Source organism: Petromyzon marinus, chromosome 36 (genome assembly GCF_048934315.1).
Source record: "Petromyzon marinus isolate PM22_M1 ecotype Great Lakes invasive population chromosome 36, UKy_Petmar_22M1.pri1.0, whole genome shotgun sequence".
In the NCBI taxonomy this organism is placed as follows: domain Eukaryota; kingdom Metazoa; phylum Chordata; class Hyperoartia; order Petromyzontiformes; family Petromyzontidae; genus Petromyzon; species Petromyzon marinus.
Genome location: NC_133702.1, coordinates 5104311 through 5131747, shown reverse-complemented (window position 1 = coordinate 5131747; position 27437 = coordinate 5104311). Strand labels below are relative to the sequence as shown.

At 43.0% G+C, this 27437-nt stretch overlaps 1 protein-coding gene across 3 annotated transcripts in view; it reads left to right on the top strand.

Moving 5' to 3' along the window:
* Positions 1 to 6055: 6055 nt before the first annotated feature.
* SRGAP3 (SLIT-ROBO Rho GTPase activating protein 3) overlaps positions 6056 to 27437 on the top strand; it is an 83695-nt gene continuing 62313 nt past the window's right edge. For all 3 annotated transcript variants that reach the window (XM_032966632.2, XM_032966631.2, XM_076072055.1), the window contains exon 1: positions 6056 to 7703. In XM_032966632.2, the coding sequence (XP_032822523.1) occupies positions 7637 to 7703 (67 nt within the window). In that variant the 5' untranslated portion in view covers positions 6056 to 7636. The remainder of the gene's footprint in view (positions 7704 to 27437) is intronic.

Below are 27437 nucleotides of genomic sequence, written 5' to 3'. Positions count from 1 at the left end.
CTGCTGGATGAGGGCCTATCCGTGCCATGTAGATCGTGGAGGTTATTTAGCCATACTTCACCACTGTCGTCAGTGCGGGTTGGTGGAGGGGAGCCGAGATGTACGGTCCAATAATGGACTTTGTTTCCAGGAATCAACATTTATTTTAAAATAATCCTGATTTCCATGGGCATTTATAAAAAAAAAATGTGGCCTTAACCTCGTATTGTTATGTATTATGCACATCAAACCTTTATGTGCATGTAGGTATATTTGATGCAATTCGTTATGTATACACAAAATAAATTGTGAAGTGTAGTACGGTATATAATCATAGCAAGTACTAGACCATGAACTTATCACCGTTATAATTGCATGTTCATATAATAATCGTCACATCTATATCTCATGATATCTAACTATCAATAATAATCATAATCCAATTTATTATCGCCGTTGTAACATTTCCCGTAATGCCCCTGCCCACATATTGAGAAGTAATAAATTCCCCACCCACATCCACTGCCTCCTGTAGCGATGATTATGCATCTAAGGAATGGGCGATGTTCTTTTTCAGATATAGAAATCCTTCTGATATCGATCCCACCAATAAACATCGACAAATCGATGTTGTTGCTCTTAATGTGTTTTTCGCGCCAAAAAAAAACTATGCCGATGTACGCGAGATTTCCTTTAAATCGTTGGTCACCTAAAATGTAAGCTTTTTCGTGGAGGAGAAAACAAATTACAGGACAGTAGATGTAATTTAAGTAAACTTTGGGCCAATGTTGGCGTGTGGTCGGAACCGCTGGACCAAAGTTGGACCAACGTTCCATGTTAACTGGGTTGTGCCACCGTATTTCTTTCCATAACTTTTACGAATGTTTATACAGCATCCTGTGTTGAGTGTTGATCCTGCAACAACTTCCTTTGAGGAAATAGTCTTTCGGTAAAGTCACGTAGATATAATTTTTTTGATTTAAATCACGACGTTTCGATCGCAACACAAGCAATCGTACTCGGGTGAAAAAATATAGCAAGACAGTCGATGGTTCTCATGCTCTATTAGAAAACTTTAAAAAAAGTTTGGCTGGCAGGCTGGCGCCCGGAACGGCGGTCAATTGCGCCGTGACGTCACCGCGCACGTCTGCGTGATGACGTCACCCGCATCCCCCACAACGAGGCGCGATCGTGCGTGTTGACGTCACCCTTCCCCTCACAATCACCGTATTCATCCCCTGCTGTCGTTCACACCATTTAGTCATCCTTTTTCAATTAAATCCCTCACATTTTATCTCATACAGTGCCACCAAATTCCATCTCTCTTTACTTTCCCTACATCCACTCATTCCCTGATTAGCTCATCCCTCCATTTGATGTTTACATTTCCTTGATTCCCTCATTCCATTTGAATCATTCATTTCCTCTGGTTGGTGTTATCATTTTTCCCATCCATGAGTTCCCCCATTCATCAGTGCCCTAATTAACCATCTCATTCGCAATTCATTCGTTTCGTTATTTTTGTAATGACCTCATGTATTATTAAATTCCTATAAATCCCCTTCCATATATTCCTTTATAACAATTAATCATTCCCTCATTCATTAACTTTACGTTGTGTAAATCCCCCGTCAATGCATTTTCTCATACACATTAATTCCCTCGTCCGTTAATAACACCTAATTAATTCCCTCGCGAATGCCTCATTCAAATATCTTTCATCCATTCACAATTATGTCGCCCATGAATTCCCTCTCAACTCAATCCCTCTCATCAATTCCCTCACACAACTCATTCCCTCTCATCAATTCCCTCACACCAACTCATTCCCTCTCATCAACTCAATCCCTCTCATCAATTCCCTCACACCAACTCATTCCCTCTCATCAACTCAATCCCTCTCATCAATTCCCTCACACCAACTCATTCCCTCTCATCAATTCCCTCACACCAACTCATTCCCTCTCATCAACTCAATCCCTCTCATCAATTCCCTCACACCAACTCATTCCCTCTCATCAATTCCCTCACACCAACTCATTCACTCTCATCAACTCAATCCCTCTCATCAATTCCCTCACACCAACTCATTCCCTCTCATCAATTCCCTCACACCAACTCATTCCCTCTCATCAATTCCCTCACACCAACTCATTCCCTCTCATCAACTCAATCCCTCTCATCATTTCCCTCACACCAACTCATTCACTCTCATCAACTCAATCCTCATCAATTCCCTCACACCAACTCATTCCCTCACATCCAATCAATCCCTCTCATCATTTCCCTCACACCAACTCATTCCCTCTCATCAATTCCCTCACACCAACTCATTCCCTCTCATCAACTCAATCCCTCTCATCATTTCCCTCACACCAACTCATTCACTCTCATCAACTCAATTCTCATCAATTCCCTCACACCAACTCATTCCCTCTCATCAACTCAATCCCTCTCATCAATTCCCTCACACCAACTCATTCCCTCTCATCAACTCAATCCCTCTCATCAATTCCCTCACACCAACTCATTCCCTCTCATCAATTCCCTCACACCAACTCATTCCCTCTCATCAACTCAATCCCTCTCATCAATTCCCTCACACCAACTCATTCCCTCTCATCAATTCCCTCACACCAACTCATTCACTCTCATCAACTCAATCCCTCTCATCAATTCCCTCACACCAACTCATTCCCTCTCATCAACTCAATCCCTCTCATCAATTCCCTCACACCAACTCATTCCCTCTCATCAATTCCCTCACACCAACTCATTCCCTCTCATCAATTCCCTCACACCAACTCATTCCCTCTCATCAATTCCCTCACACCAACTCATTCACTCTCATCAACTCAATCCCTCTCATCAATTCCCTCACACCAACTCATTCCCTCTCATCAATTCCCTCACACCAACTCATTCCCTCTCATCAATTCCCTCACACCAACTCATTCACTCTCATCAACTCAATCCCTCTCATCAATTCCCTCACACCAACTCATTCCCTCTCATCAATTCCCTCACACCAACTCATTCCCTCTCATCAATTCCCTCACACCAACTCATTCCCTCTCATCAACTCAATCCCTCTCATCAATTCCCTCACACCAACTCATTCCCTCTCATCAACTCAATCCCTCTCATCATTTCCCTCACACCAACTCATTCACTCTCATCAACTCAATCCTCATCAATTCCCTCACACCAACTCATTCCCTCACATCAACTCAATCCCTCATCAATTCCCTCACATCAACTCATTCCCTCATCAATTCTCTCACACCAACTCATTCCCTCACATCCAATCAATCCCTCTCATCAATTCCCTCACACCAACTCATTCCCTCTCATCAATTCCCTCACACCAACTCATTCCCTCTCATCAACTCAATCCCTCTCATCATTTCCCTCACACCAACTCATTCACTCTCATCAACTCAATCCTCATCAATTCCCTCACACCAACTCATTCCCTCACATCAACTCAATCCCTCATCAATTCCCTCACACCAACTCATTCCCTCATCAATTCTCTCACACCAACTCATTCACTCTCATCAACTCAATCCTTCTCATCAATTCCCTCACACCAACTCATTCCCTTCTCATCAACTCAATCCCTCTCATCAATTCCCTCACACCAACTCATTCCCTCATCAATTCCCTCACACCAACTCATTCCCTCTCATCAACTCAATCCCTCATCAATTCCCTCACACCAACTCATTCCCTCTCATCAACTCAATCCCTCTCATCAATTCCCTCACACCAACTCATTCCCTCTCATCAATTCCCTCACACCAACTCATTCACTCTCATCAACTCAATCCCTCTCATCAATTCCCTCACACCAACTCATTCCCTCTCATCAATTCCCTCACACCAACTCATTCCCTCTCATCAATTCCCTCACACCAACTCATTCCCTCTCATCAACTCAATCCCTCTCATCATTTCCCTCACACCAACTCATTCACTCTCATCAACTCAATCCTCATCAATTCCCTCACACCAACTCATTCCCTCACATCCAATCAATCCCTCTCATCATTTCCCTCACACCAACTCATTCCCTCTCATCAATTCCCTCACACCAACTCATTCCCTCTCATCAACTCAATCCCTCTCATCATTTCCCTCACACCAACTCATTCACTCTCATCAACTCAATTCTCATCAATTCCCTCACACCAACTCATTCCCTCTCATCAACTCAATCCCTCTCATCAATTCCCTCACACCAACTCATTCCCTCTCATCAACTCAATCCCTCTCATCAATTCCCTCACACCAACTCATTCCCTCTCATCAATTCCCTCACACCAACTCATTCCCTCTCATCAACTCAATCCCTCTCATCAATTCCCTCACACCAACTCATTCCCTCTCATCAATTCCCTCACACCAACTCATTCACTCTCATCAACTCAATCCCTCTCATCAATTCCCTCACACCAACTCATTCCCTCTCATCAACTCAATCCCTCTCATCAATTCCCTCACACCAACTCATTCCCTCTCATCAATTCCCTCACACCAACTCATTCCCTCTCATCAATTCCCTCACACCAACTCATTCCCTCTCATCAATTCCCTCACACCAACTCATTCACTCTCATCAACTCAATCCCTCTCATCAATTCCCTCACACCAACTCATTCCCTCTCATCAATTCCCTCACACCAACTCATTCCCTCTCATCAATTCCCTCACACCAACTCATTCCCTCTCATCAATTCCCTCACACCAACTCATTCCCTCTCATCAATTCCCTCACACCAACTCATTCCCTCTCATCAACTCAATCCCTCTCATCAATTCCCTCACACCAACTCATTCCCTCTCATCAACTCAATCCCTCTCATCATTTCCCTCACACCAACTCATTCACTCTCATCAACTCAATCCTCATCAATTCCCTCACACCAACTCATTCCCTCACATCAACTCAATCCCTCATCAATTCCCTCACATCAACTCATTCCCTCATCAATTCTCTCACACCAACTCATTCCCTCACATCCAATCAATCCCTCTCATCAATTCCCTCACACCAACTCATTCCCTCTCATCAATTCCCTCACACCAACTCATTCCCTCTCATCAACTCAATCCCTCTCATCATTTCCCTCACACCAACTCATTCACTCTCATCAACTCAATCCTCATCAATTCCCTCACACCAACTCATTCCCTCACATCAACTCAATCCCTCATCAATTCCCTCACACCAACTCATTCCCTCATCAATTCTCTCACACCAACTCATTCACTCTCATCAACTCAATCCTTCTCATCAATTCCCTCACACCAACTCATTCCCTTCTCATCAACTCAATCCCTCTCATCAATTCCCTCACACCAACTCATTCCCTCATCAATTCCCTCACACCAACTCATTCCCTCTCATCAACTCAATCCCTCATCAATTCCCTCACATCAACTCATTCCCTCTCATCAATTCCCTCACACCAACTCATTCCCTCTCATCTACAATCTTCTCAAGTCATTCCCCCTTATTCATTTTCCCCACCTACTCCTTTGGCAGTCATACCCCCCTCCCAACCCCCCCTCTACTTAACAACGGTAATTATATCGCCAATAATAGTACCATTCATTCACTTTCATTAATTCGAGTCGTTCATAATTTAATTCGTTCACTTTCACTTGAGTCGTTCCCCCCCCCCCCCCACGTGTCCCGGCATGCCACGCGGGGCCCCGTTGCGATGTCCGCCTGGCGACGCTGAGGGGCTCCGCTGCGGCTGAGCCGCCGCCTCTGGGTTAGCTCATCCTCTCACGTTATCTCTCTTCATCGTCTCTGCTCTTCTTTCTTCCATCATCCGCTTCGTCGTCATCGTCGTCTCCTCTCTGTGAGGCGGCACAGGCAGCGGGATAAGCGAGAGCCCTCGGCGGTGGTAGAGGAGGAGGAGGCGGCGGCGGGACGAGATGCGGGGTCCAGTGCTGAGTACAACATACACACTGTAGTACAACATACACACTGTAGTGCAACATACACACTGTAGTACAACATACACACTGTAGTACAACATACACACTGTAGTACAACATACACAACTCGCTGTACCCACTGTAGTACAACATACACACTCGCTGTACCCACTGTAGTACAACATACACACTGTAGTACAACATACACAACTCGCTGTACCCACTGTAGTACAACATACACACTCGCTATACCTACCACTATAGTACACGCTATTCCCACGATAGTATACAAATATACACACGTGCACGCATACTGAAAAATAGCATGCGCACATAGCGTACAATATTACACGTGGACTATAGGACATACATTTAATAAAGTACACTACAGTGCATTATACACAGTTTTCACAATTTAACACTGGTATTCGCATATACATAGTAAACATTACACAATACGCACATGCTAATTACTTATACGCATTTCAGCTTCCACATTACACACGCACGCTATACAACTTCCAAACACTAAAGACACTACACTAACATTCTACACCCATACTAAATATTCTACATACCTGATAGTCCACATTTACAAGTACACTATAGGCTACAGTACTCGCAATAGTGTAGAGACCCTCACAACACTACAGTATACACACATCCTGTATACATACTATAGCAGACCTAACCCACATGATATAAGCATTGCCAGAGATACAATTCGTAGTTCACATTACACCTAGATACTGCAGTGCACATACCATACTATCTATACATTATAATATACATATACTGCAGTATACACACAATATATAGTGGGGTAGTACACAGACTCGTATATTCACGCACTAACAGTCTACAGTAACTACATACAGTCTATAGTGACTATACTATACAAGCTATACGGACTCGTTAACATACGCTGGCTATACATAATACACAGACAATGCTGCCCATACGTACGTGCTAGATACACACGAGACACGCTGACGATACCATTCACGCTCAAAACCACAATACCACGGGGATAATAACACGCAGCCACCACGCATATATTATACTACAGTCCACACAGCACATAAGAACCACGTCGAACGAGAAACACGTCTCAATAATAACACATTATTCACACTCGGGGAGCGCCTTTAATCACGTAATGTTCATCAACAGCATCATCATCATCGCTTGGTTCAAGGACTCGATTTCCGAGTAATCCCTATTCGAGCTCTAGGGGGGGCTGGGACACTCCACATCGAAAGCTCCTCGCCGTCGTCGTCGTCACCCTCCCCTTCTTTTGTGTTTATTTTATTTAGAGTTATTTCTTTATTTCTTACTCCGTTTCCCCGGACGAAAGGGGCGTGCGGCAAGCGAAGCAAAGCGGGTCAGACTTGGCAACAACGCGCTCGGCGTGCACAAAAAAAAGAAAGAAGAGGTGGAAAAGGGGGAGCCAGCGAGCCCAGCAAAAGTCTCGCGACATCTTAAAAAGTGGAGGACGCTTCAAAAGCACGCGTTCTGTGCACACACACACACTTGGGAACCCGCACAACACACTCACGCACAACACACTCGTACAATCTTACATGTAGAAGAATACGAGAAAGAAGGGCGACGTTTCGCGAAAGGTGCCCGGTGAAGTTTCGTAGGATAGTAGGAGAGAAGAAGCCAAGCGAGGGCCCCCCACCACCACCATCACACAGCAACGATGACTTCGGCGCCGAAATTTAAGAAGGAAAAGGACATCATGGCAGACTTTGAGACGCAAGTCAAAGGTAACGCACAGTTCGGACTCCTTGCACGCACGTTTCTTGTTAAGCTTTTGCCATCCACGTTTCAATCAATGTCTTGTGCGCTTACTGTTGTTTGTGCATCTGTGTGTAATGTGGTGGGGAGCGGTAGCGTAGCGGTTATCGCGCTGCGCTATGAACCCGGCCAACACCGATGGTCCCGGGCCTCCCCTAGGTCGACTCAGCCTCAAATGACTACCTGGTGCGGTGTGTAAACATTGCCACTAGGGAGACAAAGGCGGTCGGGCGAGGTTGCTGGCCACCCACCCACCCCCTGGTGTACCGTTACCGGCCTTCATAGGTGCTCGCTAACAGCACTTGCCCCTACAGTCTGTTAAGGCTATATGGGGGATCTTTGAATGTGGGGGAGCCGTAGTGTAGTAGCGGTGAGCGCGTTGTGCTACGAAACGCAGCGATCCTGGTTCGATTCCTGCTCCTACCAGCAACACCGCCAGTGACGATTATCTGAACTGGTCCTGGGGCCTCCCACTAGGGCGACTCGGCGTCAAATGAGTACCTGGTGCGGTGTGTAGTAAACCATCGCCACGGGGGGAGACAAACGCGGCCGGGCGTGGTGCTGGCCACCTAGCCGCTTGTGTGTGCCCTGCCGGCCATAATAGGTGCTCGCTAACAGCACTTGCCCCTCCAGTCTGTCAAGGTTATACAGGGATCTTTGTGTATGTAAATCGTGAACTTTATGAGCATGTGAGACTTAATTGATAGGATGTCGCTTTAAGCAAGATAGACACGTTAAGTAAGGCATGCCGACCAAATTAGTTTGAACTACATATCAAAGTTTGAGATATTTCTTAAGATTTAAAAAAAAACGTGGAACACAATCGTAAATATCAAGGTTTTATATATAATCGGTGTTAACCACGGTATATGTGATCTGTCATGACGTTGATAGTATCTGCAAGACCAAACTGCAAAAGCTCAACTTAAAAGTTTTTACATTTCACAGATTGCACAAGGTCATTGCTCTATAACATTAACCCTCGAGCTAAACCAGCTACGTATTTACAAGTCAAGGAATGAATACATTTAGAGAGGTTGCTCTACAGCGTTTGTCATCCCATATGATCTCACGAAACGTTCACAGCCATGATTTTCCAATAAGTGATTCAATATGTGAAGTGAAACTTGACAGAGATGGGGTTAGGGACGATGTTACGGTTTTGTCTAAGCTCAATATTAGTTCATATGCACAAAGCATCTACAGTGTTAAAACACGTACGACGTGGCCACACTTTGGGACAAAGTAGTGGAGACAGCAGGGGAGATGGACACTCCAACAATAATCCATGGTTGTACTCAACTTACATGCCCCCCCCCCCATGTCTGTGCTTCCTGCCTTCAACCGCGATCAGCGTGGTGAAGTATGGTCAAATAATCCCCGCATTTTTAATCTGTTGTAAGTATGTATTTGCATGGATATACTGTATATATGTTTACATGCAATATAATGTCTAGTGTGTGTGGTCCCTCGATAGTTGAGTGAATGCCTTTTGCATCCTTTGATAAGGGCTATTAGGTCCTAACCGAGGTCACGTTGAAAGTGTGCTTTCCTGCTTAAGTAACAGTTATTAAACACATAACAGGGTTAAATGTACACTCACTTTACCTATATCGACCGTAAGTATCCGCAGTCTTTTGTGTTTTAGAAATATATAAAATGTCGTAATCCATTAATTGGGTCCAACGTTTCAAAGCATTTATGTCCTTGGTAGAGGCCATTGACAATGCGTAGGATTTAAATGGATCTTTATTGCATTTACCTGGTCACTTAACAATGGGCAAGTGTTCACTGTATTTGTAACCTAAGAGGGCTTTAAACGAAATATGTGGCTGAATGTCCTCATAAAACTGCAGAAAATGTGACGATTCTCTCTTGCCAAACAAAAGACTAATTTACACATTTGTGTTGCTAATGGCATTTTGGTGCATGAAAGGTACGGCGATTAATACATTTGGATTGTGGCGTTGTGCTGGCGATCAACATGCCACGCATTTATCGCTCATGCGTAGAAACATTTGGTTTGTTAAAGCAATTGTGTGCGGAATGCTAATGTATGGGTGCAGAGTGTTGTCTGCCATAATGCAGATCTGGTATGAATGGGACCCACTATGCGTGCCGTTGCTTGCTGACGGACGTTTAAAAAAAAACACAGCCGGGTTTATTATTCTTTAAGAAGAGGAGTTAAGCAAATAAGTAAGAGGGAGCATCTGTAGATTTCAGTGTTTTAAGCTCGTGTTTCAAAATTCGCAGTCCAATCCAGTATAGTGGAGAGCATACGCTATAAACAGAGACCTTCGTTCAATGCATTCCCCATCATCAGCCATGATCTATCTTCTGTTGAACCGTTGCCATCTCTCACAGTCTTGCATACCTGTCAACCCCATTATCAATGCCTACTTTATTACAGACCAATTCAGACCTTATTGGTCACTACGTGCCCTTGTAAATCTCAACGTTTATCTTACAAAGTCCCATCGCAATGGAGAAACACAAACAAATTGACAAAATGTTGCCCGTGTTGAAACGGCTGTATGCCGTATGGACCTGAACTCAATTTCGCCATACAAGAATACGGGTAAACCGTATGGGTTGATGACAGTCCATCGAGTTTGTGCACATGAACTGATTTAATCTCTCCACCTCTGTGATTGATATCCTTTTGGGTGTGTGCTACCCTTTGGCTGAAACTTCAACGTTAGTTTAGTCGTTATCCATTTTGGCGGCGTGTCCAGCCTAAACATATACTTTTTTAAATTGCCAATATGATGTTTCTGACTTGCTTGTGTTCTCTAATCCACGTGTTCCTCTTTCTCTCTCTCAATGTCCAGTAATTCCAAGCTTGCACTACACTTACAGTGATAAAGAAAATGGTGGAATGCCTATAATTCCAAGTGGAATATGTATAGGGAAATGCTTCTACTGCATTTATACTGTTTTGCATATAAATTGTTGCATATAGGATATGCAACAATTTATATGGAGACCTTATGCTTCATCGTCATGGGCATACTGTGACCATACTTCACCACACTCGTCAGTGGTGGTTGGTGAAGTTATGGTGTTGTCCAGAACCAATTTACATATCACTCATCACTGATGTTAGCCGTGGCCTGGAATCCAATATCAGGATTTGTAGTAAAGTGTAATAACCACTTTGCTACCATGACACTTATTGACGACCTCTATTGTCGTCTAACCATATTTTAATCAGTGTGTTAATACCGTAGTCATAACCTACAGTACTACCTATGACAATATGTTCATGTATCTATTTAATGAAGACCTTGGTGGTAAAGATGAAGAAAGAGTTGTATAGGTGAAAAGGTGCTTCTGAGATGTGGCACGGAGTGGCTGGCGATTGTGTGTGTGGGCATCGTAGTCACTGCCTAATGGGCTGCATCTTGGCATGAAAAGGTTGCTTTGACACTGATAAAGGAGAGCCATCTAACTCCGGACCAGCCCAGAATGATGTATTTACTCACTGCTGCTGGTAATTGCAGTATTGACTTATTTATTTTTCTATTTCAAACTGCACGTTTGACCCTTAATTTATGTAAGCCTGTTAGGAGATATGCCCTCTTGGTTTGGATAATCGGTTGTTTGGAAAAGCGCATAACAGATAACATCAAAACTATCACTAAAGTTTTTGGCGTGAGAAAATTAGGGAAAAAAAACCTGGTAATGTTTTTCTACAAGGTTATGCAAAGATCTAATGGAAACTCAGCAGTTCCTTATTCCTTCCTGTAATATTGTACGATATTTTCCACTTAAGCTCAATTTTGGCTTACAATGTCATTGCACCTCAGCACTTCGTATACCACAGTGGGTCACCCACAGACTCTGTGCCCAGACGTGTGGTCAGCTGTTAGACTGGGCAAACAAACTGATTTGGCAAAGTGGTGGGTCCCTACCTATGCTGTTGTTTCCGTGCATGCCCTCAAGTTGGCGAGTAACCGTCAGAATTTCAGAAAATGCAGCCCAGGTCTTTAGAACATACACTGGGGTACATTCAGTGCGGAGTTCCAGTGCATGCAGAGGTGGTGACTTAAAAGGCACCGAACGTTATATACAGCAAGATGATAAATTAACGGATGCTGGTCGGTAGTTTATTTGGCATGTTGGATTTGTTTTGTTGTTGTTAGAAAGTCACACCCTAATTAGAGGTTTATATTTTTATTTAGATATCAATTTGGCAGACATTTAGAAAAATAAGTGCTTAACAACTGAAGGCCTTGTTTTAATTTCCAAGATTTAAGTAAATATAAAGGACCTTTTCATAGAAAGTAAGGTCTGCAATCGAAAACATTTTAATAAATACCATCGTAATTTCTTCCTGAATAGTTATTTCTGTTAATTGGTGTACAGCGCTTACACTGTTTGCTGTTTTGCAGAAATTTCTGATGCGCTACAGTTATGCATACGCATTTAGAATTATGTATGTTTACAATGTTTTTAAGTCCCTAGAAAACTTTGTGAGATGTGATATTTTGAACAAATAAAATTACATCCAAGGCCTGCATTTTATTTGACGACTGTGAAAAAAACAATGCTATTTTTATTTTACTAGGTTAGACCAACTGAGCTATATAGCTCTTTTTCAGATGCGACCTGGGCATAAATGATCACTCAATGAACTAGCTTATGTGGAAATTTATAGTAGCCAAATACTCTAAACGCATGTTTTAAATATGGAGGGAAAAACCGGGGGACCTTGATATAATAAGCAACGTGACCACGGGGAAGAACATACAAACTCCAAATATACAAGCATCAGGGTTGGGATTGAACCCACGCCCTCCTGCATACCAGGCAAGGGAGTTAGCATCTCGTCACTGTGGGGCCCGGACATATCTTACATTTTTGTGGACATGGCTATACATATTGAGGCAACGTACTGTAGAATAAGTACCACTTTTGAATGGAAATATAATGTTATTTTTTCTTATGAACTATCCTCTAATTTTCTGAATGTTTATGTAAGTCAAATATGACTTATGTATGCATTATAAACATTAGCATTCTACTAGTACAGTGTAGTGCATCACTGCTAGGGAACTGATGAAACAAGTGCAAGCAATTTGTCTTTCCCATCAACACTCAACCTATTATTTGCTCCTGTGTAAACACAGCAAGAAATTACCCCAAAAAATTATATTCAACAATACTTAAATCCATGTGTAAATGCACCCTTTGTGACGCCAAAATATGAACCAGCAGTTGCTGATTTGGACAAGGGGATGCTGCTGCTCTAATTCACCAGGACGTTGTGCTCTGGTCAGTGTTTCCAGCTAACAGCTTCCTTCCGAAGTTAATAAATGGAAAATGTCCGCTACACCTGTGGGTCAGGAGCCTGAATTCAGTGTGCCAGTCTGAAGAATGGCCATTTATGGGTGCCACGTTTACTGTTGGCGGTTGGAAAAATAATCGTTGCAGTGACCTTTCTGTGCTCTGAGAACTGATGCACTTTAAACTCTGCAGAGTGCTGAAAAAATGTGTTTCCAGTTTCATTGATGGGACACGCCTGGCCCATGTGACACAGCAGCCATAGGATGCCCAAAAAGAATGAAGTCTCAAAAACGTACTATCGCTGCCGTACTCGTACAACCATTTAAAATAAATACATTTTCCCATGTCACATCATCAATCCTCACTAATTATTAGCAATGAGGCTAAACATTAATTTTGTAGAAAAACAGCATGTGCTTAAACATTTCTGGCACTGATTTAGTGGTGAATAGATAAGTTGATATGGTCATTTGAAATAAAAAATATATATTTGATATATGCTTATTTTGAATGGTTGCCTGTGACCCAATCACCCATAATGCACCCGATTTCGACAGATTTTGGAAGAAACCCACGAATGAGCCGGCACTGGTTGAATGGGAAACCACCATCCATAAAATAAGTGTTGTAATCTGCTGCGTAGCTACATTGTCAGCAGAGGGCAGTGCAACAAATTCCATTGTTGTACCGTACTTTGCCCCCAATATTTATGCTCCTCGACTTAGCTCATCCACACGAATCAAATTGGAAAATTGTGGTCCAATAACCCCCACGACCTGCACGGTGTAGTGAGGTCCTTATACAGCTGCGAGTTGACAAAAGAGCTGTACACCTACATTGAATTGACACGTGAATCAATTTCCATTAGTTTTTTAGTAGTTCTTGTGAACTATTTAGATGCTAGCCATGGACTACAAAAAAAAACCTTGGAACAAACATGCTGTCTCGAGACCAAAAGCCCTCTTTGTTTATTCAAATTTTTTGAGTAAATCATGTAAGTTATATGTACAGTATGAGTCAAGTGACACACTGTGCACAAATTTGGCCGGTCTCTTGCCGCCAGAGCTTCCAGCATTACTGACTGTGGCATCCTCGCGCCTGCTTCCGAACAGCGGGCAGCCGTGCGCGTTATGCCAGCCCACATGGTGAAATACAGCGGGTTGTGTTGTTTCCGCAGTGCCATGTGTGTGGCAAGAGCTACAAACCGCTTCCCAGAATTGCATTGCCTGCACATAAGCCGTGCTCAAAGTTCGTATTGTACTCGGTTGAGGTGTTACATGCTTGCAGTTTAATTGTATAAGAATGTATATGCAGCCCCTTTTTTGTCAAGTCACTGCTTGATGTTAGCCTCCCAACAAGGTGTGGGGAGGCCAAGGTGGGGAGCATAGATGTGAGAGTGTAGTACAGTACAACATCACTTTTGCTACGCTGCCATCTTGTTTCTCACAACATAACCCCTCAGCAGCCTATTGTGTGTATGGTGGGGTCACCCGTTCAGGCAATATTGACACTCAAGCCCGCTTGGCTTCTGAAATCTGATAAGATTGAATGCTTTGGTAAGAGGCCTGGGTGATTTGGCCATAGACCGGGCTAAATGTGCTGGGAAAAAAATGTTTCGAAAAATGAACCTAGAGAACAAAAAACATTTTTTCACTTGTGGGATATCTGCCCCCGATGACGTGACACCCAGTGGTATTGGTTTTACAGACTTCACCTTGCTGATGAGACTTTGTAGAAGTGTCTTGTAGCGTAAACAGATGCTACTGAGAAACATTAATTTGAACACATTGCAGAAAAGCAAGATTTACTTTAAGATAAATGTATGAAAAAAAAACATGTAAAAACAACACTGCCCACCAACGTACTTACTGGTTATTTTAAAAGATCTTGCCACAATTTTCAGTCATGGAGGTGGTTTCACCATACTTCGAGCTCATGTATTTAGTATCACTAAATGTTTTAAACATGTTTAGAAACATGCCTTTCGAAACATGCCTTTCGAGTATTTGGCTGCAATACATTTCCACATGACAAGCCACTTCGTGGAGCTATCATTTGTGGCCAGGTCACTTCTGAAAACGCTACATATCTCATCAGTGGGCCTTACCTAGTGAAATAAAAAAAAGTTTAATTTATAGTTAACTTGCTTGAAACGATTAAATAAATTTAGATATTTCAATATACATGTCTTTTTTATTGTAACAGTTGATAAAGAGATTTTATGAATGATTTTTCTGGTTATTAATTATTATTGAGGCTTTTGTCACCTTGAAGAGCTCTCTTGAACATTATCTGGCTTGTATTTTTCACTGGCATAGTTAATCTTCTTGTGGAGGTTAATTTTCAGTATTTTTTTCATCATATAAACAAAGCTGCAGATGGGGTTGGTGGCTCATGACGGAAGGCAAATTAAATTGATCACGAGGACTATGGGGTTTTTGTCCATTCGGGGGAACATAGCGATTAGCCTGGTTTGTGATGCACACCATGAATAGCCACAGTTGTCTGCGTCGTAAGAGAAACGTGCGTGTTGTGTAGCCTTGGGTTTCAGGATATACGCACCAGGCCCTTTGATGTTCTCTCTGGCTTCCAAGCCTTTGTTAAATCATATTTGACTGAGGCCAGGAGCAATGGTGGCTTTGTACATTTGGCACAGTCTGTTTTGGTTTTTGGGACTCTTAAAGCTCTTGATTGTGTGCATTTCACAATAATACATTCAAGATAACTGACTGAGGTTGTGTCTTAAAGGTGATATTCACCAGAAAGGTTAAATACATCGCACTTAGAAATTGGCTGCAAAATCTGAGATATTAAAATAAATAATGCTGTTTATTCACACACATGCATGTGTCAATATAAGGCAATAAATGCTTATTCAAAATGCCAGCATATTGGGCATGTATCAATGCCTCTAATACATCAGTTAAATTGATTCTTGCACATCACAAAACATGCGCTGTAACCAATGTTGGCAAAATGTCCCAATGCTCAGGTTACCTGCAGATTACTCAATTGTAATTACTTGTAACAGCATTGCCCCTACTGCAAAACCTTGACAGGACCATCCCAAAAATGTTTGAGATTTGGGGAGACATTTTTAGGTAACCAAGTACAATAATAAGTGTATTAAGGTGCATGATAATTGCTTTTATAGCATCTATGCCATTTATATTTCAGTAGCATGCTGATATTGTAAAAATTGAATAGAAGGCTGAGAATGCACAAATTAACATGGAGAGGTGTATACTTGGATATTACACTGACAGAAGGAGCAATACATGGATTAGAGAATATATGCAAGTTAGAGACATCATATTGCCTGCTTATGAAAGTAACTAGGCTTGGGCAGGACATATGCTTGGAAGGGATGGTGGCCAGTGATTGAGATTAATGCTACAATGGCAGTCAAAGTAGCGAACGAGCCCAAGAGGATATCCAGCATGGAGATGGCGTGTTGAAATCCGTTCAAGTGCAGGTGCTAAATTAATTGGCAAATCACGTGACCATGAGAGATGGCGACGGCTTGGAGGGGGGAGGCCTCCATGCAGCAGTGGATAGTTCATGGCTGATAATTATGAATAGCTGGGTGTATGAATATGATATGGTTTCAATCAAAATGCATACATTTCCAAGGTTGCTTAGCAACGAGAGAGTTAACACGGAGGGTTAGGTGTGAGTCATTATTTCACAGTGCTAAATAATTGGCTTAGAACTCGTGGCATAAAGGCAGTGCTGAGCTTGTAGTTCCGCTTCTGTTAAGTGCCGCTTCTTTAAAATTTGAAGGTTGCATTTATTAAGTGTCAGGAGGCAGACAGCAGCATGGCTTAACTAAAGCAGGGTTGGAATGTACGTCCAAAGGTGTATCGCCATGCCACTGCTATCGACCACGTGTGACACGAGGTTTCGTGCACATCCATAGGTTTTGATCAATGGCATACATTTGTGATGAGTAATGTGTAATGAAATGCAATTGGTCACGTGCTGGTATTTATTTGGAATGGACGCCTATGACCCGATTATCCAGAATGCGCCTGAACTCGTCAGACCCCAGAAGCTAAGCAGTTGCGAGCCTGTACAATGCTTGGATGAGTAACCACCATGCACAACACAGGTTGCCTGCCATAGAGCAGTGGGGCTACCTGGTAGGTAGCAGAAAGTAGTTATGCAAAATAAATTATTGTACTATGCATCTATGCTCCCACGTCTTTGATCCCCACCATTACCAACCTGCACTCCTCACCAGCATGGTCAAAAGACCCCCGTGACTTGCATGGCATGGGGAGGATCTGTCTTCCAGCAGTGGACTGACTATGGAATTGCACGTGCATTCTCATAAATATAAACTGCAAGTGTGTGTAATGCCTTAATTCTATAGCGCATATTCACCATAGCTTATGCGCAGGCACAATTCTGGGAAGCAATGGGTGGGGTTTGTGTGTGTCTATTGCTGCACGCGGGATCCAGTAGCGTATTGACAAAAGGGACGCACATTCGGAATATTTATTGAACAGGATTTTCACTCATTTTCTATCTTTTTTTTAAAATGTAAATGCCGTTGAACCCCCACTTGGAAAAGAAAACTATTCATGCTTTATCCCAAAGATTCTCACTGCGCACCGGGAGACGGCTCCTGTTTTTTTTTTATCTCCAGCGTGTGTTAAACCGGCTGAGCCGCCCGGCACACAGCTATGTCTGCCGCACACCACCGTTGTTGCTAGGCTACACACCACCGTGATCGGTACATCAGCCGGTCGGGGCTTTAGATGTCAATTTTCAGGCTGATGTAGATTGACAGCGCCGTCTCCTACAGATAGCGGTGCGGGGCGCACCGTGGTGGTACAGCCAGGCTAATCAAGTGCTTAAGACGAAGCCTTCATCCCATTCAGCATGCGTATTGACCCACGGGCAGCATGTGTATTGACTGCTCCATGTTGGATTATTAAACGTTAATAATAATAGAAAAAAATAAAAATAATAGGATTTTTTCAATATTCTCATAAGCCGTGTTCTTTTTTTCTGTCCCACTATAGGTTTGCCTTGCGTTATGCGGTAGATGCATTCCAAAAATAAAGGGGCGCACAAAGCGAAATCGCGTAGCATAGACTGCGCACAGTCGCCAAAACCCACAATGCCCCGCACAAGACGGCTGCCTGCCGAGTCGCGCATACAGTACACGCAATGTTACCCCATGTTCGACCGCATATGAGTGGATTCAAACCGCATTTAGTGATCATTGGGTAGATATAGGTTAGCCAGCCACATATACAAGAAATCGTGCAATCCAAACCTGCATAAATATAGGGAAACCTGCACTATAATTTCAAATATGTATCTCTGCATGCTTCTTTGTGCACCCTTTAGCCTTTGTTCCATTGTCTTTGTCCGTTTCCTTGTTTGAAGTCCAGAATCAGAATGTATTTATACTGGAGGAATCTGATGAGCTATAACGCTATTTTTTTTTACAAATGTCCAGTTGGTCAGGACATTACAATAACTTCAAATTGATCGTCTTTTTTCTTTAACTGACATCACTGAGAGCCATCAAAATTCAGGAAGACGTACAGATGGACACACACATCCATGTCGTAACAGACAATGCACCAATTAAAAGAATACCATTGTAACATACAATTATAACAATAATAGTTTGGCAATCCTTTGTTTTTTCACTGTTAAAAAATTCCTCCCTATGCCACGTCAGTCACCATGCTTATCAGCGCAGTTGAGCGAAGGGGAAGTGCCCATGACTGGGTCATATATTCACCAACTGCTGTTGTTTCTTTGTCAATCTCGCCATCCACAGGATTCTTCTTTACATCTTAAAGATTAGCAATTCCCGGCTCGTTGTTAGCCATGGCTCGGATGCAAACTTCTGTTGATGGGTGGGTTTATAGGCCAGTATTTTTACCACTGCGGCACCTTCCACCCCACGTACAACATGTACGAATAAAATAAAGTACATTCTTACGCATGCCATTTTGTGCATGTATCATAAGTTTAATAATCAACATGAATACATATTCAGAGGGTTTCCCTACATGTAATGTTTTGTAGTGGAATACCACTGACGTGTGTAGATAAGCGTGATGGAGAATACAGTGTGAAGGCAGGCACATGAATGTTATCTCATGCCTAATACACACATCCAAGCGCAAAGTCAGCCGCTATTGTTCACAGTATTGGAAATTAACACCCTGGGAACATCGGTCCTGTTGGTGGGGCGTTTGAGAGAGTGGATGAGGGTAGCAGCAATGACCGCTAAGCTCATTGGTCCTCTACTGCAGGGAGTTTGATATCTTTCAAGTGGCTGCTTCTCCAAAGAAACAAACATTCTATGATGTGGTGTCAGCAGGTGCATTATATTGTGGCTTTTTGTTTTTAAATGTATACCCAACTTGTGTACATGTGCAGCCCTTGTGTAAGGGTCTCCCCATGCTACGTGGGTCATGGAGGTGTTTTTTTAACTTCACGTTGGTAAATACTGGTTGTGAAGACACGTGGATCCATAGACGTACAGTTCTACGATTGAGGTTGCTGCACTTTTCTTGTGCTGCCTGCAGCATAGCTCTGCAACAGCCTGTGACATTCATGGTGACTCACCCAGTCGAGCACTCACCCAGTTGAGCACTCACCAGGCTCAAGACCGCTTAGCTTATGAGATCGGCTGATGTGATGATCTCGGAAGATACGGAATACACAAATATAGTCCAAAACAATAGTAATTAATATTACTTATAAATGAAATGTCATCTGAAGATGCTGTATAGGAGTGGGGGAGAGATCCATGTTGTGGAAAAAGGCAACTAAAAAGATAAGTAGGGGGTTACATGACGACAGTGTCATTTGAACAGCGGAAAAGATCATGAATGGGGAGACATTCACTTGTGTACATGTGCAGCCCTTTGGTCAATCCAATGCTGGATAAGGGTCTCCCCATGCTCTGTGGGTCATGGAGTGCCACGGTGACGAGATGTTAACTGCTTCGCCTGGTATGCAGGAGGTCGTGGGTGCGATCCTGACCCTAACGCCTGTATATTTAGAGCATTTTCTCCCCGTGGTCACGTTGATTTTTTTTGCGGATCCTCCGGGTTTTCCCTCCACATTTAGAAACATACGTTTAGAGTATTTGGCTGCTATAAATTTCCACCTGATAAGCCACTTTGTTGAACTATAATTTGTGGCCAGGTCGCTAATGAAAAATAGCTATATAGTTTAGTAGGCCTTATCTGGTGAAATAAAAATAGTTTATTGTTTTTTTATATACAGGGTGTTTCAAAAAGATGGACCCGATTTGAAATCACTATCTCTGCAACCACGAACCGCCCATGAATGAAACTCTTACCGCTTGAAAGGGCGGGGCATAGAGAGAATGATTACCGCTCGATCCCTCTCCCAGCGCACAAACAGCCCCTAGCCTCGGCCATTCGCAAGATTTCGACCCCGCAACACAAGGCGTTTTGTGTTCTGCAGTTCAGCAAGACTGAATCCGTAATTTCGTTGCAGCATGCGTTTCAACAGCGTTTTGGCATTGATCCGTCAGTGTCAAAGAGCATTCGTTGTTGGTACCGACAGTTTGAGGAACCAGGCTGTTTATGTAAGGGGAAGAGCACAGGGCGACCACGCAAAGCCACTCGTGCCAGCCGAGAACTTTCAATCCCTCATACGGCTGTCTGGCGTGTGTTAAGGCGACTTTTAATCATGAGGCCATACCGGTTGCAAATGGTACATACTCTTCGTGCAGGTGACAAAGGAAAGCGTGAAAAATTTTGAGATGTGATGTTACAGAACAAGGACGACGACAGCTTCTTACCGCGTTTGATTTTTAGTGATGAAGCAACGTTTCATCTAAGCGGTAAAGTTAACCGTCACAATGTGCGCATATGGGGATTAGAGAATCCACACGAAACTGTAGAGCATGAGTGTAATTCATTGAAAGTGAACGTGTTTTGTGCTGTTTCTCAAAGAAAGGTTTATGGCCCTTTCTTTTTCGAGGGAAATACAATTACGGGGCAAGCGTATCTCGATATGCTGCAGCAATGGCCCTTTTTACAACTTGATGAAGATTCCAATGACTTCATTTTTCAGCAAGATGGAGCACCGCCCACATTGGCACCTGCAGGTTCAACGTTTTCTAAATGACACACTGACCCAACGCTGGATAGGTTGCACTGGACCCCAAGACTTGGCGCTACACTCTTGGCCCCCACGATCCCCAGACATCACACCCTGCGACCATGTTTTTGTGCCACCATTAGCGACTAATCTGGATTACCTCAAAAACAGAATCGCGGCAGTGGTGACTTCAGTGGAAGAAGACACTTTGAGAGGCGTGTGGGACGAATTCAACTATCGTCTCGATGTTGTCCGTACAGCAGGTGGAGGACACATTGAGCATTTATAAAATGGTTAGTAAAACTTGATAACTCATTAAACCGTTTGTGATTGTTTGTCTAATTGTAACATGTTTGCCATCGTGAAATATACTGCTTTGAAATTGGGATTCATCTTTTTGAAACACCCAGTAGTTCATAGTTTTCCATAATAGAGGTTTTTTGGGTTAGATCGTGTAAATATATAAATGTGTCGTTAAACCCACCACCACCCGACACAACCAACTAGTAAGGTTTGTCACGTAAACAGAACGTGCCAATTCGTCACTAGCAGAGTACGCCGGTGTGTTGGAGAGCCAAGCCACAACATTTACAATCTGAGTACGACGTTTCGCCAGTAATTACAACTAGCTTCATCAGGCGACAGCCATATTTGTGGAGAAGTCCACCTGTTTCGTTCCTTACATAGAGGCGTAGATGTGGTGACCATGCTCCTGCGCTCTTGCGCAATGTGGGGGGGGGGATTACTGAGACCACGTACATTAAGCATGTGCATTGTGAGCCCTTTGAACTTGTTCTTCCTGTCTATTGTGTTTATTAAAATAGCCCTACCAACAGTAATGCCTAATGAAGTACGCTGCCCTTTGTAGGCATGGATTTAAATAATGTATTATTTGATTATTCGCTTCCACGCAGCACTTAGGCGGTAGCTATCCGAACGGTAAAAGTTTTTATTTATTTATTTCAATTTCTTGGCCAGTAGTAGCTAGTTTTTTCACGAAACTTCAGCATTATCAAAATTAATTGAGTGTCCTTGTTGGCACGGGTGTTAACGAGACGCTAATATATTTACGCGATCTAACCCAAAAAACCTCTCGTGGATGATATTGGTCGCGAAAGCCTACGTGTTAAACAGTTTATAGTTTTACTTGTTACCTGGTAACTTGGAAGAGAGGATCCGGTTAGAAAGATGGGGAGAGATCGAAACGACAAATGCAGCAGAGGAGAAGGAGCAAGCACTCGTTGAGCAGAGGTGGATGGACCTCGTCTGTAAGGTTAGTGTTTCATTGGGCACGTCAGGAATGCAGCCTTTTGTCACCTTTGTTGGCATAAAGAGCTAGCCATTATGTTCCAGTGTTCCTGCCAAATTAATCTGGAAGATAATGTGCTTTGTGTAAAGACTTTTAGTAGTCAGGGCACATGGGTTTCCCATAAAAATGAAGCGAGTGGCATTCTGAACAGTGGCGTTATCCTTTCTTGATCAACAAAAACTATTTGATGAACAGGTGTGTAATTTATCCGTTTGCCTGTGTGATGAATTTGAGCTGAACAACCTCGTACTGCTGGGTTCTGCCAATCAAAGTTAATTGTGGGAAGGCAGAGGCATTATTCTCCGCAGCTTTCCTACCAAGTTTCTACAGTAAGAAGCTATTATTATTATTATTTTGAGCCTGTGTAAATTATAAGAGGTTTAAGTTAGGATTCTAATTTAAAAGTGAAAATCATGAGGGATTTTTTAAAAGAATAACGCTAAATTGTTGGTTCAAAAGGTCGAGATTTTTGTCGAGCAATTACAATCTCGTGTAATCTACCTGAAGGCATAAAAATTAATCAAGCATTTTTATTTAGTCATAAACATAATTTAAGACGTAACTTCAGTTTCGTACCTGCAATGCATTTGATTTATCAACGTCTACTTTTTAAAATATATTTTCATGTGTGCCGCATCCCAGTGCTGAAAAGGTTAGCAATACAAATCCTGCCAAGTGAAATCTTTTTCCTGCTGGTGCACACCCCCCACGATTCCTCTATCGGACCACTCTTGATATATAATTTATCTTGCCTGCCACTCGTCAACCCCAAGCTTCTAATACGAGCCGACAGTCCCTGGCAAGCATTTTGCTCTTAGCATTCCGCTTGCTCTCGTGTCCCCCCCCACCTCCCCTACCTCCACGACTACTCCCGCCCTCTGTTCATGGACAATTTTGACCCTTGAATTACAATGAAACGTCCACTAATGCACAGTGAACAAACCAAACGTCTATGAAAATAGTGCCGTGTAATCACACATTCTCTCGTATGCGCGTGGCACGGTTTTTGTTCCCCTTTATCCGGAGTACATTTAATTTCGTACGTCTGCAGATTTTTATTTTATTGTTGATGTTGGCTTCTTTATTGGGTCAAGATATTGCTTTGGACAATACCAATGGGATGATGCACTTGTGCTTGGGCACTTGTGTGGTGCAGTATTCATCAGCGTTTTTGGCGGTTAACAGGAATAAAAGGGAATTCAAAACACGCCAAGCAATGAAATGCTGCATATTGTGTAGATGTTGGCTATTGAAGGCTATTGAAAGCCTATCGGCTGAAATGTCAACACTGGTTATTTTTGGACTCCCAACAAAATTACCTTGTGGACAGGGTGCAAATGCAGCTTCCGCTCTACGTTACAGTCAACATACCGCCCCAGCATTGCATAAGGGAGCAGTGCAAGCAACTACGGTTGGCACCATTGCTTCGTTGCTGGACGTAAAGTAACAGCTGCTAAAATTCCCTTGTGATTTCGACACAAGGGAGGGGAATTGACTACTGTTCCCTCAAAGAGCGCATGTGTGCACATGATCTAAAATTGACTGACTGTGACGTTGACAATGGTATTAAACAGGAACCTTAATGCATGTCTTATGCTCAAGATGAACCTCTGCTTCAGTACACTTGTGTTTATTGGGCCTGCTGGAAAACAGTTAATAACCCACAGCAGCACCTATCTTAATACACACATTGCAGCATAAGCACACGCAGCGAAAAATCTGGCCAACGCCCTTAATCCTTTTCTTTCAACAGACTTTAACAATATGCTTTTTGTCAACTGATACCTGGTCTATTCCTTTACATTACAGTCTATTTCTATCCACGACAGTCCACGTTTTAACATGTATAATATATTTTACATTTACATGTCATATTTTGTAAAAAATATATATTGTTACAGTCACAATGACCAGTGGTTAGTGAGCATCTCACAATATATTGTTGCGAGTTCAATAATCGGTTGAGGCTGACCAGCCATTCTGTCTCGGGGGTCAAAATGACTACCACTTTGTGGGATGTCAACAGTAATTGTCTTGTCGATAGACTTGCCCCCACCATAGGATAGTGGAACTCTAGTAATGATTCACAGCTGTACACAGAAGATCAGCATTGCCCCATGCTCCTTTAAAGGGGGTGTGCCATGGCCTAGCTGTGTTCATTGCATGCTGCATGAGATTCGTTGCTCGAATTCATTGACCACCCTGATCAGTAATTGTGGTTTATTCATGGTTATATTAATACTGCTTCATACTGGATTGTCTGTGGTGCTGTGATATCATTCTCAAGAGTAGGCCATTGTGTGCCAGCATCATGATCCAAATTTCCCATATTTGAAAAAATGGCCTGCATATATTACTCATTTGGAATACACATGGAAAGCATTGCTCCCTCCTGTAAAATCCTGGCAGGAACCTCCTGAAAAAAGAGTCATGGGACTCGGTGAGGCTTTTCCCGGGGTAAACAAGTGTAATAAATATTACAGTATAAAAAATATAACGGAGCACTAAACTGCGCCGGTGGAACGTAATCGTTTGTGTTTCCTTTGGAGGTATCTTTTTGGTGTCATGCTGTATCCAACTCTGTGTATGTGGGTCGTTGGCACATGTGTTTATATTTTAGAGTTTGTTCTTTAGGCTGGCAGAACTTCAGGAAAAAAATATATCTTTGCACAATGCTTTATCAGTTACTTCCAACATCTGTGCCTGGTTTGTGCACAGAAATCCATAAATCCTCCCCATCCAACAGGGCTTGACGCAGATGTGCGTGCACCTCGTTCTAAGAAAACGCCTAAAAGATTTAATTTTTCTGTTATGAATTGAGGTGGAGCAGAAGTGTCTTTTGTTGAGTAAGTTAGATTTTCAGCAAAATGTATTGTTTTTATTCTCCCTTTCTGGCTCTACACACAATTTATAAGGTATATATTTTTACACTGGCTGTCTGGAGATACTGGCTTTTCAGCATGGCAGTGTGGAGTTTCTGACATTGGTTCTGAACTGTCGGCTAAGATGAATCGACCCCAAAGTTGAATTGATCATGGACACTGATTTCTTTTTCCATATACGCAGTCTGTCCGTCTTCACACGATCTACTTGTGAAATGTGTACAAAATGTCCTTGCCATTGAATGGCATATTTTTTTTAAAATCCACAACACATGGATCCATGTCACGTGGATTAAAGAGAATATATGTAGGTTATAGACATCATATTGACCCTCTTTGGGTCAATCCTTGCAGTCATGACAGCTTCAAATCTAGAATCATATTGACCATTGAGAGAAGTGGCCTGGGGCGAAACACATTGCTGGAAAGTATGATGGCCAATGTTTAAAGCGAATGACGGAGGCCGCAGCACAAGGAGGGAACACCCCCAGGACCGTGTCCACATTGGAATGGAGGAATGAAATCTGCTCAGCGTGCAGCAGCCAGACGGTTTGTCGCATTGCTAGACCGTGGAGTGGTGGCGATGGCTTGCGGAGACCTTCGTCTTGCAGTGGATAGACCATGGCCGATGATGATGATGATTGAATGCTCGACACGCCACACTGCTGCCACCCACATAACTGTGCACAGCACGGGGCTGTGGCACCATTAGTTCTTCCCCAGGCCCACGCCGCTCGACACGGCGAGGAGCGCGCGTTCCCCGCAACACCGCGTGTGCTGTCGGCCTTGAGCCACACCCAGCTACATGTGCAGTGGTATGGCTTGAAGTACAGTGCAGGAATCTATAAAGCAACTGGTCACAGCTTGGGAACCATTTGTCATCATAGAACAAAAGATACACCCCCACAAAGTGTAAATCACTTTCAATACGCCTGCATTAGCAGTGTGCGTAATTGACAAGCAGGTTCGTTCATAATAGAGGTTTTTTGGGTGAGATCGCGTAAATAAAAATGTGTCATTAAACCCGCCACCACCAGACAGCCCATTAGGAAGGTTTGTCACGTAAACAGAACATTCCAATTCTACTAGTACAGCACACCGGTGTGTTGCAGAGTAAATCCACAACATTTACAATTTGAGTACGACGTTTTTCCAGTAAATACATCTAGCAACATCAGGTGACAGCCAGATTTGTGAAGAAATCCTCGTGTTTCGTTCTTAAATAGAGGGATAAATGTGATGTCGTCACTTGTGAGCCCTTCAGGTACCAAGGCCAAAAGGGGTGGGGTTCATGAATGCTTATAAATAATATTGGTCTCGTAAGCCTACGTGTTAAATTGACTAACCTCTATGCGGAGGTTAGTTCAGTACAAACACGAGTCAACAACCTAAAGGGGCTGTCGTTATTGACTCGTGTTGTGATGTAATCGGGATGGTGGTGGCTGGTGGTCAACTCGCGAAGGAATCGCAGTCAAAGGAGGGAAAGCGCCCGTGGGGGGCGTCCACCGCCGAGATGGAGTGGTGAAACTAGCTTGTGTGCAGGTGCCAGACCGATCGTTGTAACACGTAGTCAGAAGAGATGATGGCTTTGGGATGCCTTAATTTAGCAGTGCATAGATCATGCCTTGACAAGGAATTTGTCGATGAACATAAGATTAATAATCTCATTAAATGTATAAAGTTGCGTGTTAGTCGATGTTTTATCAATTTGTATGTTGCATTTAATGTGATCCCTCCTACCACTAGAGCATGTTGGATTCACTGCAGTACTAAAGAAAATCCTTATTAATGCATCAAATCACAACCATGAATCGTGACAATTCATTGAATTGCAAGGGCGAGATATTTTTACACCTCATGGTTACGTCATCTTGATGATGAATGCGTTGAATTTATGCGTGGATACAAATACATGGAGCTACGGGGTGAGCAACGGAAGGTAGTGCAGCAAATCCCATTATTGTACCCCATTGTCTGTGCTCCCTGCCTTCATAAACTCGTAGTTGACCACCTTATGGTCAAATAACCCCCCGACATGCATGGCGTGGGGGATGTCCTCAACCAGCCGTGGATTGACAAAGGTCTGTACTCTACAAGCAAATGCATAATGT